This window comes from Vigna umbellata, chromosome 4, assembly GCF_029865625.1.
Source record: "Vigna umbellata cultivar VRB3 chromosome 4, Vumbellata_1.0, whole genome shotgun sequence".
Lineage (NCBI taxonomy): Eukaryota > Viridiplantae > Streptophyta > Magnoliopsida > Fabales > Fabaceae > Vigna > Vigna umbellata.
In genome coordinates, this window is record NC_142168.1 from 74,039,759 (window position 1) to 74,061,369 (window position 21,611).

The 21,611-nt window shown below is 28.4% G+C and overlaps 1 protein-coding gene across 3 annotated transcripts; it reads left to right on the forward strand.

The window, feature by feature from the left end:
- Positions 1-7,347: 7,347 nt before the first annotated feature.
- On the forward strand, positions 7,348-14,033 carry LOC148201270 (uncharacterized). 3 transcript variants are annotated; one of them, XR_015786099.1, is made up of 7 exons: positions 7,348-7,843; positions 9,188-9,274; positions 10,139-10,330; positions 10,442-10,528; positions 10,627-10,698; positions 11,735-13,740; positions 13,850-14,033. XR_015786099.1 is itself a non-coding variant. In XM_088113670.1 (6 exons), the coding sequence occupies exons 1-6, from the start codon at positions 7,640-7,642 to the stop codon at positions 13,679-13,681; spliced, it is 2,589 nt and encodes an 862-aa protein (XP_087969796.1). In that variant the 5' UTR covers positions 7,348-7,639; the 3' UTR covers positions 13,682-14,033. The 3 variants fall into 3 exon arrangements, 2 of the variants coding, with proteins under 2 accessions (XP_087969796.1, XP_087969797.1); XM_088113670.1 differs by having other exon boundaries at positions 11,735-14,033; XM_088113671.1 differs by having other exon boundaries at positions 10,148-10,330; positions 11,735-14,033.
- The last annotated feature ends 7,578 nt before the right edge of the window (positions 14,034-21,611 follow it).

The following is a 21,611-nucleotide window of genomic DNA, read 5'->3' on the forward strand; positions in this document are numbered from 1 at the left end:
TAAAATAATATTTAAATTAGTTAATATAGTGATTAATTATTTTTTATCTCTAAAATTTAGTGATATTTAATCATTTTCTAGACCAATAATCCTTTAGTTGTGATAGGGGTTTTGATTTCCTTATACGTGTCATTTAGTTTTTTTTTACTTCTCAAAAGAATACAGACATGAATGGTGAACTAAAAGGTATATAACACATTATTCACAAAATATTTTGTATATGATATGTGAATATATTAAATTATGCAAGTAACGTTATTTAAAGACATTGCATTGCGAGGACAAAAGTAATGGACATGGATTACAAAATATTACACATTAGGGTGATACAAGGTTAAACATAAACCTAAAAGTTAAAATATACACATTATACTATAATTGTGGAATTTAACTATTTTCGCTTATTAGTTTGAGCAAATGGTTAAGGTGAAGATGTAAGGTTAATTTGCATCGTGTATCACGGGTTGTTAGATTGCTCATCTTATAAAAAAATGTTAATTAGTGGTAGATTTTATATTATTCATACTTGTGATCGAATTTTAAAACCCTCTTAAATTGAGGTCAATTAATGGTTTAATATGTAAATAATAGTGAATAGTATTTTGAAGATATTTAAATATTCTTTGGATAGCTTCTAAATTATGCATAGTAGTAAAATTTATGAATTAGACTAAACTTTTTACTGAAAGTTTTATGTCAAATGTTTGTGTTTGTTAAGTATTAGTGTGTTCTAATAGCTTGTTTAAACATGGTTGGATCTTGTAATTTATCTCTTTCAAATGTAAATTGTTTGTCCGTTACCACACATACGTTGGGTGAGGTGATTTTTCATGTTAAATTTCCTCATAATATTTCATGTAAATTGTTTGTCAATTACCATAATGTTTCTTTGAACTTCTACACATAAAAAGTAGTGTAAAGAACCTTAAGTGAAAACACAACATTGATTTATTTGATGAAAGACTCTAAAATTTTGGTATTATTTTCAATGACAAATATATCATCCACGTATATAAACAAAAAGATGTTTTTCTTATAATAAAACAAACAAATTCGTGCTATTTCAACATCAAGGTAAAACAAAAATACAGTTTTTCTTAATTAAATTATTCATTTGTGAGAATTTAGAAAATAAATATGCCCATTTGTTTATCTTTGTACCTATTATAAAGTCTTTTAAATTGAGAATTTGTCTAACAAAAATCATCAATTTGTCTTACAAAATTCATTACTTACTTGGTACAGGTTGAAATTTGATGTTTCAGTAATTTATTTTGGTTGAGTACATATGTTAATGAATAAAAATGTTTGAAACTTTAGTTTTAAGTTGATTGAAAACAATAAATGTTATTTTTTAGTGAAAATTACGAGTTTTACATCTTGACTTTTCTTACACATTTTGTCTTAAGACCAAGATTTATCACAACAAATTAGAGGCAACGAACACAAATACTAATTTCTACTAAGAAAAAATTGAAATAAAATATAATAACTCCAATTATATAAAAAAATGTTTTTTGAATTTTAATACAATTAATAACCTCGTATTACTTAAAAGACTTAAAAACTCCAATCTTGAAAATGGACAACACTTATTCACTAACCCTTAATTGAGAAAATGAAACTTAATATTGTTATTCAAGTAACTTAAGATTAACAATATCGAAAAAATATTATTCTCTAAAAAAATCCAGTTAGCATATTTTATCATAAAAAAACTGAATTTAATTTTTAGTTTTGAAATTAAAAGAGTTGTGTTTTAGAAAGTTTTAAATTATTTAGCACTTTTATGTATATGTTCACAAATGGTTGTATCAGAAAATTTTAATTGTCTTTGCATAGTGCTGAAATTTAATAAATTAGTGATTACTGAAGGATGGAAGATAATCCTTAAGAGATTAGTATGAGTATTTTGTTATGTAATGTACTAATAGAATATCCATGCTTTTGGTTATCTGTTACTGTTAAATTTTAATTGTGTTTGTATGGTGCTGAAATTTAATAAACCAGTGATTACTGATATGAATGTATTTATCTATTTTAGGTGTATTTTTTTTTATTTGAATGTTGAGTGGCCACGGAGGAACAACAATTATAATGACTCTAGTCATTATCTCGAAATTTCTAACTTTCACTTTAAAAAATATGTATTTATTATAATTTATTTTGTAGATTATGGGTAATTACATTTCATACGTTTTGAATAAAACCTTTATTCTTATATCTTAATAAAAAAAACACTTTTTTCCTTAATTTTAAATATTATATTGATTAAAATTTAAATTTAAATTAACAATTAAAACTTTTAAATACAGAATAAGTTTTTTTTAAATATAATAAAAATTGTATTGTAAACAATTATAAATTATATTTTAAAATATCAAGTTATATTTTAAATAAAATATTATTTTAACACGCAATGTAACATCTCATCTTAATAGTGTTAAACTATTAAATAAAATGTTCCAAAGATGATAACTAACAAAAAAAACCTATATATTTTTAAAGGAAAATATTTATATTTGTTTAACAAAAACCTAATTATGTTGTTGCTTCACCTCTATCCTCACAAGATCAACTGAAAAGACGTCTCCTATGCCCAATATTATATACAAAAAAATCATTCATGTAATAATAAAACATCATACAAATGCAAATGCAAAACCACAGTGTCGCTCACTCAGCGAGCATAGATTCGCTCAGTAAGTCTGTATAATTTTGCATAACCTATACTTCCCATACCTCACATGTTCTAACTATTATATATCCACACACACCTCCAAACCTTACAGTGAACTAATCAATGTTTATAACTCAACCTAAATATTATAAGTATTGTTATAGTCAACCAACACAACTTTAAACCTTCATATTCTCCATTTCACCCTTACCTCAAAATCTCACCTATCAAACCTCCCATTTACCACTAAACTACCCTATAGGTCTTACCGATTCACAATTTCTCAAGTTACCATCATCTTTTTGGTTATCTAAGGACTTATACAATATTTAAATTACTCTAAACCAAATGTCAAACACCCATTATCATTCCAAAGTCACTCATGTAAAAAACCACATATTAAAACCTTAATTTGGACTAAAAGCTAGTCCAAAAACACTCTCCATTTTCTACTTTCAACTTTACACCAAATTTGCACCTATAAAACTTCAAAACAACAACATTCAAAGTTCACACCATTATCAAATCACAAGTATACATTGTAATATTCATAACTAGGCAATTACGCGCTCGCCAATATGCAACATCACAACAAACATTTCAATTAATATCATATTCAACCAACCATAAATTCCACTACTTATCAAACACAATTTCATGTTTTTTCATACAAATTAAAGAGAATATAAGTTTATGACCAAACAACTCTAGGAAGCCTAAAGCCCTAAACGCATAATAAGTCATATATGCTCATATGAACCACAAAAGCACGATCAGAGTACATTGTTGAAACCACTAATCAACAGAGACTCGTATAAAAGACTCAAACTTAACCTACAAAGTAAGGAAGATTAACATGCAAGAAATAAAAAAAATTGACAAAAGAAGTAAGCAGAAAGTCAACTTACTCTATTGAATAAACTAATAGGTTAGACTTGAAGATCTCACTGTTGTGATCACTCAGGCGGTCTATGATATTCAGACAAATGAACCTTAGAAAGAAATCAAAGAACTTTAAAAAAATATTTTTTAATAAATATAATGTGTTTTAAAACAATGGAACTTGTTTAAAACGAACCTATTTATATTTAAATAATCAAGTTTTATTATTTTAAATTACCACCACCTATAAAACAGTATTTTCTAAGTCTTTACACACAAATAAATAATTTGACGGAGAATATTATATTATATTAATTTGTGAACTTATTATTACACTTATTCATGACTTTAATACAAGTAAAATATAAATAAAATATAAGCTAACACAAGTAGGGATGACAATGAGTCGGGTCGGATACGGACCTGCAAATGAAAACTCTGCCTACTACTCGTACGGATACCCTTTTCAAAAAAACTCACGGATATCCGCAGGTACTCGCAAATATTAAAAAAATATATTTTATACATTTTTAAAATAAAGTTGAATTAAAATTACAAAATAATATATAATTTTAAAATAAAGAAAATAAAATATAAATTAAAATTTAATTTTAATTAAATTTAATCTAATAAAATATAAATTAATTTTATTTTAAATTAAATTAAATATAAATTAAATTATTATTTTTATTTTTTCCAGTAATGGGTATCGACATGTCAGATAATATAATATTCGTACCTGATTCGTTTATAAGTGGATATTAAAATACTTGTTGTCGGTAACCTGCGGATAGTAAATATTCGCGAATACCAATTATCTCTCGCATATTGATTTTTTGCCATCCCTACATATAAGAGAGCTAATTACTTATTTGCAAATTAGAACGTAGTCTCACTGTTGACATGTTATTATTTTATTTGTTGGTTAGATACCATTACATTTGAAAAACTAAATATTTTCAAAATTTAATTTTTAGTTTCCTATTTTTTACATAGAACAAAAAAATATTATCACATTATTAAAAAATAAAGAAGATATATGTCATTTATTTCAAATATAAGAAAAATGAATATATATTTAAAAATTAAAAGAAGCGTAACTATTATTTTATAAAAATGTATTATATATATATATATATATATATATATGGGGTTTGCTAACGCGCGTACGCCTGTTTTTCAGTTGGTACATTTTAGCAATGTATACCGGATTTTAGTAGACAAAAATATCCTTATATATTATGAATTTCAAATTTTAAGGTTAAGGGTATTTTAATAATTTTCATTTTCAAAACTTAAAAAAAAAAAAGAAACCCCCAAACCCTTACTCACCTCTCTTATTCCTCTCAATCCTTTCTCTTTCATCTCTCTCACTCCAACCTTTTCTCTGTCATCCCTACTGTAACCCCAATTGAAAAAAATCAGAAACACATGCCTTTAAAAAATTTTCTTTTGTAAAGAGTTGAGTCATTGACATATTCACCTTCAAGGCAAAGGTTCATTCAAGATCTCTTCAATTTCACCATCTTCACTAACCTCTTTAAAAAATTTTCCTTTGTAAAGAGTTGAGTCATTGACATATTCACCTTCAAGGCAAAGGTTCATCATCTCTAAAAAAATCCTCGAGGCCAATTACCAATTCTTTCTGATGTCATTATGCTTGTGAAAATTAGATAAAATTATATACGAGAAAAATTATAAAATGAAAACTCGTTATAAAGTCATTTTTTTGTAAGAAATTGTTTAACAACTGAGTGTTTTTGATTTTTTTCCAGGCCAATTACCAATTCCTTTGATATGCTTGTGAAAATTAGATAAAATTAGATAAGACAAAAATTATAAAATAAAAACTCATTATAAAATCATTTTTGTAAGAAATTGTTAAACAACGAGTATTTCTGAATTTTTTCCAGGTCAATTACCAATTCCTTTATGCTTGTGAAAATTGGATAAAATTAGATAAGACAAAAATTATAAGATGAAAACTCATTATAAAATCATTTTTTTGTAAGATTGTTTAACATCAAGTGTTTCTGATTTTTTCAATTGAAGGTACGGTAGGGATAACAGCAGAGAAAAGATTGGAGTGAGAAAGAGGAAAGAGAAAGGGTTGAGAGAGGAATGAGAGAGGTGAGTAAGGGTTTGGGGATTTCTTTTTTTTTTTTTAGTTTTGAGAATGAAAATTATTAAAATACCCTTAACCTTAAAACTTAGAATCCATGATATATAAGGATATTTTTGTCTACTAAAACCCGGTACACATTGCTAAAATGTACCAACTGAAAAACAGGCGTACACGCGTTAGAAAACCCATATATATATATATATATATATATATATATATATATATATATATATATATATATATTAACATACAAAAAGTACATAAATTCTGGCTAAAGAAATAAAAAAGTATCAATGAAAAATATTTACTATACAAAGAATTAAAAGTGTTTTACAATTATTAAAGAAAATGCCTAAAAAATAAAATATATTTACATGTAAAAGTATTACATACAATAACTATTTTTAAGTTCTATCATTTAAAATAATTGAAGTATGGATTAAAATAAAAATGAGATGTCTTTCTTCTCTATGGGTTTAAATGTTCACTTTGTTTTTTAAAGTGTTTTTCTTTAACCAAATTGATTATACCATCTATTTATCTTGAAACGTGACAAATTATAGGATAAGTTTCAAGAAAATAATAATCCAGAGTAACAAACGGATACACGGTTGAATAGTTTTGGGTTAATAAAAATACTATACATAAACAAAATAAAACAATCAAAACTTAAAGTGATAAACTCATATGGCTGCAAAAAGAATATTAAATTGAAAATATATGAATGAAAATGTGTTTTAACCTAAAATATATGGAACACATTTTAATTAATATTTTTAAATTTTATGATTTTTAGATATTATTGTTGATCACGTAATCAATAATATAGATTATTGTATATTTTGGTTTTAATTTTCAACTTTGTCGATTTTGGATAATAGGTACCTATAAAGATATTACGAAAATCAAGTTTTTTCGAAAAAATAAAATTAAAAACAAATATCTTTTTTATTGGAGGTGTTATCTATTTATAATATTTATTATTGAATTTTTATCTTTTAGGGAATTAATGATAATCTAATCACAAATAAACTATAATTTAGGTTTTACTTATGTGTCTAATATTCATTTAATTATGTTAAGTGTTAATTGGTTTTTCGACCAAGAAAATCGACAGTGTAAAAAAGTTGAGAAGATTGAAAAAGTAAAACAAAAAATTGGACCGAGGAGGTAGAAAAAGAAAAAAAATCGAGAAATTATCCGAGAAGTTTTGAGGAAAATAATTATTTTTTGTATCTAACTTGTACAAAACTTATAAAAGAAAATTAAGAAGACAATATGATGTCTAAGCTGATAGCCATGAACTTTTCAAATTAATAGAATAAACTTAACAGTAATTAATCAAGGTAATTTGTAAATTTAGTATTTTATAACTATTTTTTGACTTTCTTCGAGTTTGATTATTGATGAAAATAATTTGCAGTGAGAGTTTAGTAGTCTGTTCTTCAAGACAAAGTCGTGAGACATTGTACACCATATTAATACAAAATATTAAGTATAAGAGTTTTTTTAAACTTTTTATCCGTTTAAAGAAAAAGAAGTAAAAGAGTCCCTTGGGACGTCAGATGAAGAAGACAAGTGAAATAAACGGATATGATGATGTGCTCATTTTAATTTATCCCATTTATGAGTCACTGAAAAAAAAAAATGTTAAAAAAACCTTCCACTCTCTTTCTATCTGAACCTCCCCCGATTCGGCGAATAGGTTTTCATTTCCTTCTATCACTCTTTCCTCTCTCTATCACAGGAAAACCAGATACCATCGAAGCAAGCAAATCCTAGGGTTTCTCACTTCAAATTTGTCAACTACAGCGCTTTCTTTACTTTGATTTTGAATGTAATTCAGATTCATCTCACTTCGCACCTTTTCACTCAACTTTAGGGCTTTTCATCTCTCTCTTCCCCAAAACCCTCTCCCAAAACGATTTGCAATCCGATTACTCGATCTCGACATGGAATCCCGAGATTTACCGTCGTCGTCCCCGTCGTCCACCGCCAACCGCGACGCCTCCTCCGGCACCGAGACCGAGGACGGCGTTTTCACCGTCGCCGTGGCACTCGCCAAAGATGCCGCGTTGCATTTTCAGTCTGCCAAGTTCGCCGAGTGCGTCGAGGTTTTGAACCAGCTCCTGCAGAAGAAGCAGGACGATCCCAAGGTGCTTGAATTCTCTTTACCATTTTTCCTGGATACTGATCTAACCGGCATCGTTTCATTTCTTTATCTGTTGCTTCGTGCTCTTAGTTCTTGATTGACGCTTCTTTTTTCGTGTTTTTAATTTCTTGCTTCTTTGCTTGGTGCTAGTGTTTACTTTATATTAATTAATATGCGGCAGGTGATTGATCTGTTTGTTCGGTTCCTTATTTTATGAGCTGAATTTCAGTTTTGGTACCTAGCTGGAACTGTAGCTAGTGAGCCCTTGCAGATGCAGTGTAACGACTGTGATTGTAGATGTGAATGTGCGTCCTGGTTTGATTGGATTTCCTCTATTAGAAAATGAATGAGCTGATTAAGTTGTGTTGCGAGCTTCTTGCAGTGGACATTGATTAGAATGCATTTGCGCTGTGTGATGTGTATCTAGTTAGAGTGTCGGGCGTTTGGAGAAATTTGTAAAACTTGTAGAAGAAATTGTTGTAGTGGTTCCAACATGGGAAGTTTGAACGGAGATAGGGGTTTTAAGCTCATTTTCTGAATAAGGAAATATTTCTTTGTTCAACATTTGTTTGTCACTTTGTTAATTTTGGTTTTAGTTTCTTCATGGTAACCTGATTTGCCGGATAAATACCAGTAGAATGATGTGTAATTTTGGTTCTTAACGCTGACGTGATTAGCGGGATAGCTACTGGTGGTACACACAACACTAAGTCAACGCATATTGTTTCACGAGCTTACACTTGTATACTTCATGCAAGCTGTTGGATAATACCTTTTTTGTGCTGTAACGTTTTACTTAATGGTGTACATTGTCCATGCCATGTACAACATATTGCGTGTTTATCTTTGTTGTTTTCCTTTGATGGATTTAGAAATGTTTTGTTCCTGAATTTACACTTCTTATGTATTCTCACAATTGATGATATATGCCATGCTATAAATAAATTTAAATAGTTTGAGAGCCATTTGTGCAAGCATACCTGCGAAAGCAATGCATATTGAAGAAATACCGAGACTTTATCATCATTTTGTATGCGTGTTTCATAGAGGATGAGTGTGTTTTTTGTGTTCTCTACATATTATGCACACAGACAATAACAAAATTCTGTTCAATTTGTTATTTTGTGGATTGCATTTGAGAATGCAATTATGTTTGTTGAGCAATAAAATTCTCTGCTAACCCTATTGGGGCGTGTTATGAGCAAGGGAAGACTTGCTTTGGTCGGTTAACAACTTAATGTAACCTGCCAAATGCTGTGTTATCTTTATGTTGTTTTTTTAGATATTGTGTAAGGCAATCTGTTTTTCTAAATCTTAGTGTTTAAGGTTTTAAATCCTAATATTTCAGGTACTTCATAATATTGCAATTGCGGAATTCTTCCGAGACGGTTGTTCAGATCCCAAAAGGTTGCTTGAAGTAATAAATGGCGTCAAGGTATTCTACTTTAAATTCAACATTGTTTTTGATTTCTGCTAACTGACATTTTTTGTTTTTTTTTTTATGGTCAGTAGCTTTTATTTTTCATGGATGATATTTGAAGGAAACCATTTTCACTTCTTTTTGCCTTTATGGATTTAAAAACTGGAATTGCATGACACTAATCCCAATATTAAGTTAACAATATTAAAATGAAGTTGAGTCTAAATAGCTTGGGCTCTTTTATATTTAATTTCCTAGCCTTTATGCTGACTCGTTTAAGTATTTCTGGGTCAGTGAATGGTCTTGGCATTTGGCTTGAATCAGTGAAATGAGTGTTTAAGATCGTGGAGGCCATATTGGATACTGATAATTTCTCATGATTTTCTGAAAGAAATAAGTCTCCATTGGAAGAAGGATCTAGGCAAGATTTAACTTCCTGTTGAACCTGGTATGTATAGTTGATGATAGTTTAATTCCCAAATTCCTCCTTTTGGGTATCTTATTTATGATATTCTTAAAGGAGGAAACTGGACATACATATCACCACCTCAACAATAATATTACAAGTTAGGAAACAGTGGTGAAAAGGGTTCGGATATTGAATAGGTTTTCCTTGTTGAATAGCTTTATCAGATGAAGTTCAGTGTAGAAATCAGGAAGTCTTGTTTAAGCTTCAGATTTCTTTTATGTTGGCTTTAAGTTCTCATTTCTCTCGGGTTTGCCCCCTGGTGAAGTGGTCAGGTGGGGATCACGTTGAAACAGAAGGTTTTATTTTTACTCTCAAAATTGATTTATTTTGTTTTGGATCAATTAATTGTAGCTTGAAGCCTTAGCTCAATTTATTTGTAATTTTGTACTCATTATTTTTTATTGCTGGAGTTGATTCAGAGGAAAAATGATGAGCTTGCTCTAGCTTTGGGAGAACAAGGAGAGTCAGTTAACAATGGTGGGAATAAAGTTGTTTTGGGATCCAAAGGAAGTAATGCTTCGGCGCATCAGTTTTCAGGTTCAAACAGCACTGGCACCATGTATTCAGATGAATTTGACTCTTCTGTGGCAATGCTAAATATTGTATGTTCATTTTGCTCCTTATATTAATTTCATTTATTTCTCATTTTGTCTCTTTTAATGTATGCTTTTAATTACCTATTTAAACATATTTTTTTATTTCAATCTCTTTAGGCCATCATTTGGTTCCATCTCCATGACTATGCGAAGACATTGTCTGTGTTGGAACCGCTCTTTCAAAATATTGAACCTATAGATGAGGTATGTCATAGATGATTTGATTTGATTTTGTTTTTAATTTTACCCTGATATGTTGATTGCTTTGTTTTTCCTCTACTGTGTTTTCTTTTCCAAAGCAGACAACGGCTCTTCATATTTGTCTTCTGCTGCTTGATGCTAGCCTTGCTTGCCATGATGCATCAAAATCAGCTGTAAGTTCTATTTGATACTGTGATTAGTTGGTTTACTTTTTAACTATTGCAAGTCTTGTTGCTTAATGCATTGTTCTCTATCATGATATTCATGTCGCATGAATGTATTATTCTTTTTCACTTACATATTAGTCCAGCTAGTTTACTTGTTAACTGAATATTGTGAGTGTTTTTACATATTTTATACTTGGTCAGTTCAACCATGAACCTCTCGTTTCACTGATGATAACTAAATCTTTCTTCTCAAGTCAGTGTTGGGTATGCCCACTGAATGTTTTCAATGGTCATATGTCCATCTGTTGTGTCTCAATCCTTTATTTGTAGCTATTTCGACTTTTTCTTTATTATGCATAAATATGTGCTTAAATATCTAACGCTTGGTCATCTGAGGTAGGAAATTAATTTACAGATTACAAAATTAACCATAACATAACATCCCTATCACTCTAGGCATGTCTGACATGACATTTGGTCCTTATGTAGAAAATGTGAATTCATGGTATATTTTGCTACCTATCTCAACCAGTGTAAGAAAGCCACTATGGTGGCACTATTGTGTAGCCGCTAGTGTGTAGTGGAATTTCTTGAATCCACAATTGCAGCTCTGGGTACTATTGTGGCTACAATAGTTGTGGTTGTAACATTTGTCCGGATCCTATTGTCATCTTTGACAAGTCTTCAATCAATTGAACTTTTGAGTTAATGTTATACCAATTTCTTCTATGCATGTTATTTTTGAGCTAAACTGAGATGATCTAATTTCAATTCGAGAGCCATACGCCATTATCACTATTTAACTTGGGTTAAACTGAAAAATTTAAGATTTAGTTTACTCGCTTGTGATGGTTTTCTTTTATAAAATACAATGTTAAACTTTCTTGGCATAATTTATTGAACTCTTACCCTGCTAGTTGTAGTATATGTTTATCCTGAATGATTTGTTTTGTAAGCGGCCTAAAGATTTGACGTAAGCAGTTTTTTAGTTTCTCTAATTGTACAAGTTCACTACTCTGAGCTGGAATATGCTTTTGTTTAGGATGTGTTGACTTATCTGGAAAAAGCATTTGGTGTTAGTAGTGTGAGTCAAGGTGACAGTGGGAACACAGCACAGCAACAAGCTGCAAATTTAGTTACCAAGTCTGCACCTGTTGCCATTAGTGCGTCAGCTACTGATGCATCCAGTTCTGAGTTAGGGTCAAGTGCAAATGCATCTGAAAATCATCTATCCAGAGCTTTGTCTGAGGATACACTTGATTATGAAGCCATGATTTTGGATATGGGTGGACAAAATTTAGTAAGGCCAATGGGCCCATCTTCAAATGACATTTCAAGGGCTTTGGTTGACAGGTTTTCTACTGTTGATTTAAAGCTAAAATTGCAACTTTACAAGGTTAGGTTTCTGCTTCTTACTAGGAACTTGAAACTGGCAAAACGAGAAGTCAAGCTGGCCATGAACATTGCACGTGGAAGAGATTCATCAATGGCTCTTCTTTTGAAATCCCAGCTTGAATATGCCCGTGGTAACCACCGCAAAGCTGTAAAGCTATTGATGGCATCAAATAATAGAACAGACACAGCATTTTCAAGCATTTTCAACAACAATCTTGGTTGCATTTATTATCAGCTTGGGAAATATCAGACGTCATCTTTATTTTTCTCAAAGGCATTAACCAATTGCTCATCACTGCGGAAGGATCAATCTTTAAAGCTACCCACTTTCTCACAGGACAATTCTCTCCTTATAATTTATAATTGTGGTGTGCAGTACTTAGCTTGTGGGAAGCCAATACTTGCTGCTCGATGTTTCCAGAAGGCAAGTCTGGTCTTTTATAAACAACCTCTCTTGTGGCTCAGACTCTCAGAATGCTGTTTGATGGCTTTAGAAAAGGGCCTCATCAAATCAAGTCGGTTCCCATCAGATAAGTTGGGGGTAGGAGTGTGTGTTGTTGGAATTGGAAAATGGAGGCAACTTGTGGTGGAAAATCAGATTCCAGGAAAGGGACATATGGACTCATCTGAAGGGGATGATTCTTGTCCAAGTGAAGATGGGCGACTGAAGTTATCGATGTCCCTTGCCCAGCAATGCCTCTTGAATGCTCTAAACTTGCTGGATTCCAACAATGCAAATTGTTTGAAATCTGGTTTGCCCTCTAACTCTTCCGTGGAGGAAAATGATGGAAGTGAAGTGTCACCTTCAAAGAATTCAAATCTTAAAAACTTACATGGCATTGATTCAAAGGCATTTTCAGTAGGAGTAGGTTTAGGTCAGGTCAATGCAAACGGGGACGCTAAGGAACAAAAGGGTGGGAATAGTCAGGAACTTGTTCAGAACTCCTTATCCTATTATGAAAATGTCCGTAAAAGAGAAAATCAACTGGTTAAACAAGCTGTTCTTGCTAATTTAGCTTATGTGGAGCTGGAATTGGACAATCCTTTGAAGGCACTATCGGTTGCAAGATCTCTCTTAGAACTTCCAGAATGTTCCAGAATTTACATCTTTCTAGGCCATGTTTATGCAGCAGAGGCTCTCTGCTTGCTGAACAGACCAAAGGAAGCGGCTGAGCATTTGTCATTTTATTTGTCTGGGGGAAACAATGTTGACTTGCCTTTCAGCCTTGAGGACTGTGAGAAATGGCAACCAGAGAGGACTGCCGAATTTGAAGAGGTGAATGTAGGATCCGTTGCTGCCAAGAATTCTTCTCTTGAAGGCGCTCAGAGTATTGTTTTCCTCAAGCCAGAGGAGGCGCGAGCAACAATTTATGCAAATTTTGCTGTAATGTCCGCAATGCAGGGTGAGTTTGAGAAATCAAGTATTTTGATCACACAGGCATTGTCCATATTACCCAACAGTCCAGAAGCCACACTTACTGCAGTTTATTTGGATCTTTTGCTCGGTAAGCCACAGGAAGCTCTGACCAAATTAAAACGTTGTAGCCGTATTAGGTTCCTTCCTAGTGGAATAACATTGAATAAATCTTCTTGAGTGTTGTATGCTTGGGTTTTGTCATTGTGCCTGGCCAACGTCTCAGCGTTAGTTAGCAGGTAGTTTAATCCTTCCATAGCATTTGTAACATATATAAGTTCAATTCAGAGAATAATTTTTTTATGATTCATTTTCCTTATAATTCTCAAATTTAGGGTTCACTTACAGGTGGTGGCTGTGTTTTGGTTAGTGCTGGTGCCCACCTTTGAAATTTGAGGTGTAGATCAGATTCGGATTGTGTTTTTACTTTTTAGAGGCTAATTTGGTTTATATTCAAGAATAGAGGTCATGTCCTTGTGCTTATATTGAAAAAACTGAAAGGTTGATAGTTATTTCAGAATTCCATTTTCAATCCTATGGAGTTCGTTCTTTCTCGTTCTCATTCACTCGGCGGGTATTATCCAGATGAATTTGATCGTGTCTTGTGCTTTTTGCTAATGTATATATGCTATGGACTGGCAGGTTACTCGTATTTTAACATGGTAACGATTATTTGTATAGAATGTGTTTTTTTTATTACTGGATTAGTAGGACCAGGGACGGGATCTATGAGCAATGCTGGGTGGCCCTTGCTACCCATTAATTTTTTTAAATTATTTATATGAAGATGATAAATGATGTTTTTAAATTAATATTTTATTTTTTATAGTAGTTTTATTCATTTGTTTGTGTTAAAATATACCTTGAGCAAAATTCTTAATCTTATGTCGAGCTAATTGATTTTTTCCTTATGTTTAGTTAAAGTATGAGTATAATTTATTTGCTTTTTAATAGTCTTTTTCTTTTACAATTTGATATTGAAATTTTAAAGATTACAAAATGATTGGATTTGCAATCAAATTATTTTATTAACACTTTTATATCGATTGTTATTGATTCTTACTAACGAGACAAGTTCATACACGTTATATAAGAAATAACCATATAATTTTTATTTTTATTTTTTAAAGTTGTTTTCTTCTCCTCTTCCGTGGTTTCTGGCATTGCTATTTATATGTTATTTATAATTAAATAAATAAATATAAATACAAAATTGGGATACAAAATTGAAATAGTTTGACATAATTTGTATCGAAATTTAGGGACAAATTTTAATTTTAATATAGTCAAAATAATTTAATTCTCAAACTTAAAAAATAGATATAATTTTTTAATCTAATTGTGTAATTTTTTTAATACATTAAATGAAGTTTAAAATTTGTGTTTTAATTCACTTGACATTACTATTATATATCTCAATTTAAAATATGTAAAAAAAATTAACATCAATGAATTAAAAGATTATATTCATTTATTTTAAAAATTTAGATATCAAAATATACCAAAATTAAAAAAAATTAATTTTATATCAAATTTGAAAATTAAATATATATTTAATCCATAAATAAATAAAAATGTGGTGTGTCCGTATTTATTGGATGAGATGGTCTCACAGCGCGAGAATATCGGTCAATTACGAGAAAATTGCAATAAGAGTGGGGCTAAGGTGCTGCTTTTGAGGTGGCATGGTTATTATTACGTTATCATAAAGGAAAACACTTTTCCATAACTCAGACCAAGAACTTAATAACTGAATTTGGACTTTATTAATGAACAATGATTAATCATCATACATAATTGAGTATTAATAAATAAAATGTTACTGTAATAATTTAGTAGTATATTATTACCCATATCGGTGGGTGGAAATGACCTATAACTTTAGTTAATAGCATATTAATTTATTTTAAGAGCGAGTATGAATAAACATATTTTATATGCACATTGAATTTGATTAATATAGTATGTAGAACAAAATATTGCCAAACTATCTATATTTCAAAGAGGCATTTCTTCCAACTATTACATCTGTAATCTTTTGTTAATGTGTAAGTATTCAATCTTCTTTACCTTTGTTAATCATTTTATGTTTTTGCTTTCAGCTTTAAATTTTAAAGTCACTAATTGTGTGTGTTTTTTTTTTGTTTTATAAAAAATTGAATAATCTTATTTAGAATTTCACTTCAGAATTAATTTACGTTACTTTTAAGAACTGTAATCAAATATTTAAAGAATTGATAATTCTAATAAGAAATTTGGAATTTAATTATTGATAAATTAATTTCATTTAATATGAAATTGTAAATTAAATGTTGTTTATTATTTAAAAATTTGTTTGAATGTTTTCTCTATATTTTTTTCTTACTAACTTGTGTAACTCTTTTAATGTACTAGCGTTTTTTTTAAATGCCATATTTTAATTTTTATTCATAATTTGCTATGTCTATTCTTATATTATTTATAAAATTTTATATTTAATATTTTCGTATATAAGTTAAAATCTATTATATATGTTTGTTTTTCTTCTTCAACTCAAAAGGCAGGTCTATTTATTTATTTTATATAAGATAAAGTTTTAATACATAGTATATTGATAATGATAAATAGTAACAATTTTTTAAAATATTTTCATATTGTACTGTTTACTTTAACTATTTTATTATTTGAATATTGTAGTTAAAGATACAGTATTGATATCGATCAATAATATTTTTGTTAAATTGAATTCGTTTTTATAATCATTGAATTAATTGAAATAATAAAAATACGATATTTATTTACTTTAAAAAATTATGTTTTTACTTAATTTTAAATGTTTTGAAGATATTTAAGACGTAATCTAAGCTGAATAGTAGAATATACAATAAAAAATATAATAACTGAAAATAAAAATATAATTAAAGTAATTGATATAAGAATACAAATTACAAAAGACTAAAATTAATAAAAATATAAAATTATAAAATTATAAAATTATAAATGCACTAAATTATAATAAAACAAATTAAAAATGATATAAAAATATCATATTAAGATTATTTTTTCAATCATTTTATATTTATGGTATACTTCAATGAATAAATTTACTACATATTTATAATCGAATAAAATACTTGAACAGTGAATACTTAAACTGTATTGAGACAAGAATATCCCTAATAATGCTTCATAAAAAAAGTTGCACAGACTTTTGCATGAAGTGTTGTGTGATTATTATGAGTGATGAGACAATGAATTCTGATACTCACTGTAGTTCTACCCATTTTCCTTAATTGTTTTTCTTTATTTTTCTATATATTAAACATACAAAGAAGTACACGATGTTTTTTTACTAGTTAAAATTATGAAAATATGAATTTTGTGTCAAATTTAAAGACTTTTTTATATATATTTTCAGCAGTCTTTTAACTAAGAAAAGGTTTATAGTAAAAGAGGTGTCTAAAATATTTAATTAGCATTTTGTAGGAAAAGTGTAAAATATGCATATAATCTTTGACAGCCATTCAAAAGAAAAAGCAGGTTCCCTTTTCCCTTTCTATCTCCATCAGATGGAACCATACCTCATCCTATGTCCCTAAGTCACTCATTCGCCAAAGGCTAATCAACATATTTTTTTTACAATATTTTAATATCGTTTACACATTATTTTTTTATTGATCTAAAATTACTTCACAATTAATAATAATAATTATAAATATAACATGAATTAATCACATAATGACACATAAATAGTATTAAAATGTTGTAAAAAATTGTTGTTAAAAATATTATTATCCTTCACGAAATTCACACACACTTTCATGCTATATATATTTACACGTCTCAATAAATACTTCAATATCAATCAGTCTTATACTCTCTTAATTGCACTAGATTAATTTTGTTATTCACATTAATATGAAAATAAAAATAATGAGAATTTATTATAATAATACATTTTATTTGTCATAAAAAAGGTAGAACGATTACATGTTCTAATAAATCGATGTCAACACTAATAGAATACAATCTTTTAAGTTTATTCATAAATAAACAAATTTAAAATATGTGATGATACTTTTGTAAATAAAAGATAATTATTTAAGTCTTGGTACTTGTTTTAATCCATACAAGTTTTTATGAAACTTGCGTATAAGATTCTCCTTGCCTTCTATTTTAAAACCTTTTGATTGTGTCATAAAGATTTCCTCCTCAAGATCCCCAGGTAGGAATGTAATTTTGACATATAACTGTTCCAGATGAATATTTTCTTCCGCTACTATATTCAAGATAACTTTGATGGTAGTCATCTTGAGAAAAGGAAAGAAAAATTAATACCATATTTCTGTTGGAACCCTTTCACTACGAATTTAGTCTTATATCTTCTATTATTGCCTTTCCTTCTAGTAGCTTAGTTAAAGACCATGTTTCATTCTTTTAAAGGGACTTTATCTCATCTTTCATTGCTAGCTCTCACTTAACATATTCAACAACAAGTAGTGTAATGAAGGAGAATACCTTTATGGTACTACAATTATTCTGCTAGATGTTCTAATCATGACTTCGAGAGTTTCTAACTCTATTATGTGTTTTAGTTTTGATTCAAGCTCTACCTTTGTATTTTGTCTTTTATTGATTACATTACTTCTAAAGTTTTTTCAAGAATGTTACTTATCATATTAATAAATCTCCTACACTTTGAGAGTGTGGAAGATTATATGATAGTGGAAATTATCAAGCAAAGAAACAAAGAGAACTTCAAGTGATAAATATGAAAAATATATTGTTTGAATACAAGAGAATATATATATTTATATTTATTTATAGATTTGATTATCTTTGACAGTAAATAATCTTGAAATTTAATAAATTAGGAACAACATATTTCTATTCAATCTCATCTCAAACTCTTCTCAGGGATATTTGTGTTTGATGTGAAATAAACAAATAAATCATAATTAATCAGTGTTCCACGTTACAATTACAATTATGTGACTAAAAAGATAAGATTGAATGTCTTGTCCAAATTCTTATTATAGGTATTTTGCATTTTGGAGTATATTATCATTTAACTTGATTGTTGATGCACATATATACCACACCCTGGATAGTAAATTGATTTAATGAAATATTATTAAAAAAATTGAATGTCATTAATATATGTTAAGAGTGTTTGACGTAAGATCAACCAGTATCATTATCAATATTTTGATGATGAAGACCCACGATGTTAACATAGTTAATTAATATTTGAAGTGATATTAAAATATTAATACTTAATACTTTTTAAATCTAAATTTTCGTCAGCCTCTTGAAAGAATTCACAGAAGAGCAGAATTGATAGGCTTGAATAAACCTTCAATTAATTAGTCCTTTAAATATTTATGACTTTTTTTTGTTTTATTTTTTTAATTTAAATTCTTGTAATTTAATTTATGATTACATGTTATCTTTCTTCCTTTGTTTTTCTCTGGATGTCTCTGATGTAGTATTTTTTTTTTCTACATTATTGTAATTCTTGCTCTTAAGATGTTAATTTGTAATTTTTACATGAATTGTTTTTTAGATGTGAGATTACATTTATTCAATTAACTGTTACAGTTGCATGTTTATTGTTTTAAAATAATGCAATTCTGTTAACTTATTCAAGCTACAATTACTTAAATAAATGATAGTTTGCCTTTAATTTGTTAATCTTTATCAATATTAAGTTTTTTTTCATTTAAATTTGAAATTTATTTCAATTTCAATTTATATTTTTAAAAATTATTTTTCTACATTTAATTATTTCACAAAATTACATACATGGATGAATATAAAATAATTGGCGATTATTATATAAGGAAATACAACCTATTAGTATTGGGACAAACAATTTAATCCGATGGGAAAGATAGCTATTTAAATATTAAATATTTTAACATTTTATCATATGTCATTTTTATCGTAAAAGTAATTTTATAATATATTATATATATATATATATATATATATATATATATATATATAATTTTATTTTTCTCTTTGATCTAAAGAAAGTTTAGCCTTATTTTGATAGCCAAAAAAGTGTAACGAAAAAAAAAGAAGCAAAAAGGTGTTACCAATTTGCTTACATGTAACGGGGGAAAATGATAAACTTCAAAATATAGTGAACTTTTAAAATATAATAAAACAATAAAACTTAAATTAAGTTGAATTATATCATAAATCTTATCTCACTGGTGGGTAACAAATTAAAAGAGATGGGTGAGACAAGGAAGTAGAAGATGTCGAAGTTGAAAACAAAAACACAAAAAAAAATCATATATATAAATTCTTTTAATAGTGGTTCAATTAAACGGTAGCTAAAGGAAAAAAAATAACAATCAATAGAATAAATTCTTTTAATAGTGGTTCAATTAAAAATATTTAATTTAATTAAACAAAATAATAAATAAATAAAAGAACATTTTTTTAATATTTTACATTTCTTTTACCTAAAAAAAATGAAAAATAAATAAGAGATTTAATTTCCTTCGTTTCTTTTGATTCTAAATATTCTTATCTTCACAAATATAAATATTCTTTTACGTCTAAACTCAACCCAAGATATAATATTATATATAGAACTAGATTACATACACTGAATTTATTGATAAAATGTGTCAATATTGATATTATATATATAGTTAAATAGTATACTGAAATAAATATTACATTTTAAAGTAAATAATATCAATATAAATATTATAGCATGCTGTGTTATTATTAATTAAAACTTTTGATATCAATATAATTATTAAAATATGAATATTACACTAGATTAAAATAAAATTTAAAAACATCACAAGAATATGATTTTCAAAACCTAAACTTGCATAAATTAACTTCAAAGCAATCATAAAAAAGAAAAAATTCAAATTACACATCAGACTGAGTTAGTGGAATCTTAATGTATCATTCTATTCTCCATTTATTTACAGAGGGGAAAGTAGAAAGTATAAATTAAGAGTAATAAATTTAGTGTCACATTATTGAGATTAAAACAAACACTTCATTTTGGAATTATAAGTCTGTACGTTGCATAAAATATTATAATAAAATGAATAGGAAAATTATATGCCCGTACAATTATACATTTTATTATAATAATGTTATTTTTATTATTTAATATATATAATAATAAAATAAATGTAAAAAGTTTATTTTTCAAAGCGAATATAAAATGAAAAACCACTGGGTAAATGTTTTTTAGTTTCTAAAAAACTGAAAATGATCTATGTCCACAAAGAAATGTAAATGGTTATTATTATTTGTTTGGAGAGAGTTTAGATTGAACAGCCTCAATTGTGATGGAAGCAAATGCTATGAAAGAATAGAAAGAAAGACGAAACTGATATACTCGACAAAAGACAGTTGATATAAATTAATAATAGAAAATGTCACAAAAAAGCATGTTTACTACTACTTGCCTAGGATTAAAACATACATGCAAACAATCTCTCAATTGAAGAAAACAAATGGTTTTACAAATAATAGGAAAAACAAACAACAGCAATTCCAATCAGGAGAGATGAGAGATAGAGTGGTTCCTTCGACATCCTCTCATGTCGATTTTGACCATATATTCCTCAATCCTTTCACCTGCAAAACATAGGTCATGATACACAATGAGACAAACTTTTCAAGTTCACGGGTTCAAGATGCGACCATATATGCTTACTTTACTCATACCAAATACAAAATAAATCACCATTCCATAATTCCATGTGATCTATTCAGTCTGCTCATAAATCATATATAGCAGCAGCTTCAAGAAAAAAAGACAGAAAAAAAATGATATCTTTTCTAAAAAGCTATTGCTTTGCTTGGAAAATTTGGAGAAAAGAATGTCTGGTTTATGTCATTATTGAATTGTTTAAACGGAATCATAAGCATTGAAATTAATCTTTTGATAAATTTAACAATTTCTAATTTGGTTGATTTGAAGTTATCGGAAACTTTTTTCTTGCTTTTATGAGACAGTCAACAACCTCTAATAATACTTTAGAAAACGACATCCAGTCATGATCATTGCTTTGAAAAAAAACTTCATGGTCTCGGTCACAGACTTAATAACATGCATGGTGTTTCAACTAGCTTCCCGAGGTAG

Bases quoted from the DNA above. Each gene is read 5' to 3' on its own strand.
- LOC148201270 (XM_088113670.1), top strand. From the start codon at position 7,640: ATGGAATCCCGAGATTTACCGTCGTCGTCCCCGTCGTCCACCGCCAAC. The intron at 7,844-9,187 runs GTGCTTGAATTC...CTAATATTTCAG, and splicing joins AGAAGCAGGACGATCCCAAG to GTACTTCATAATATTGCAAT. The intron at 10,331-10,441 runs GTATGTTCATTT...CAATCTCTTTAG, and splicing joins CTGTGGCAATGCTAAATATT to GCCATCATTTGGTTCCATCT.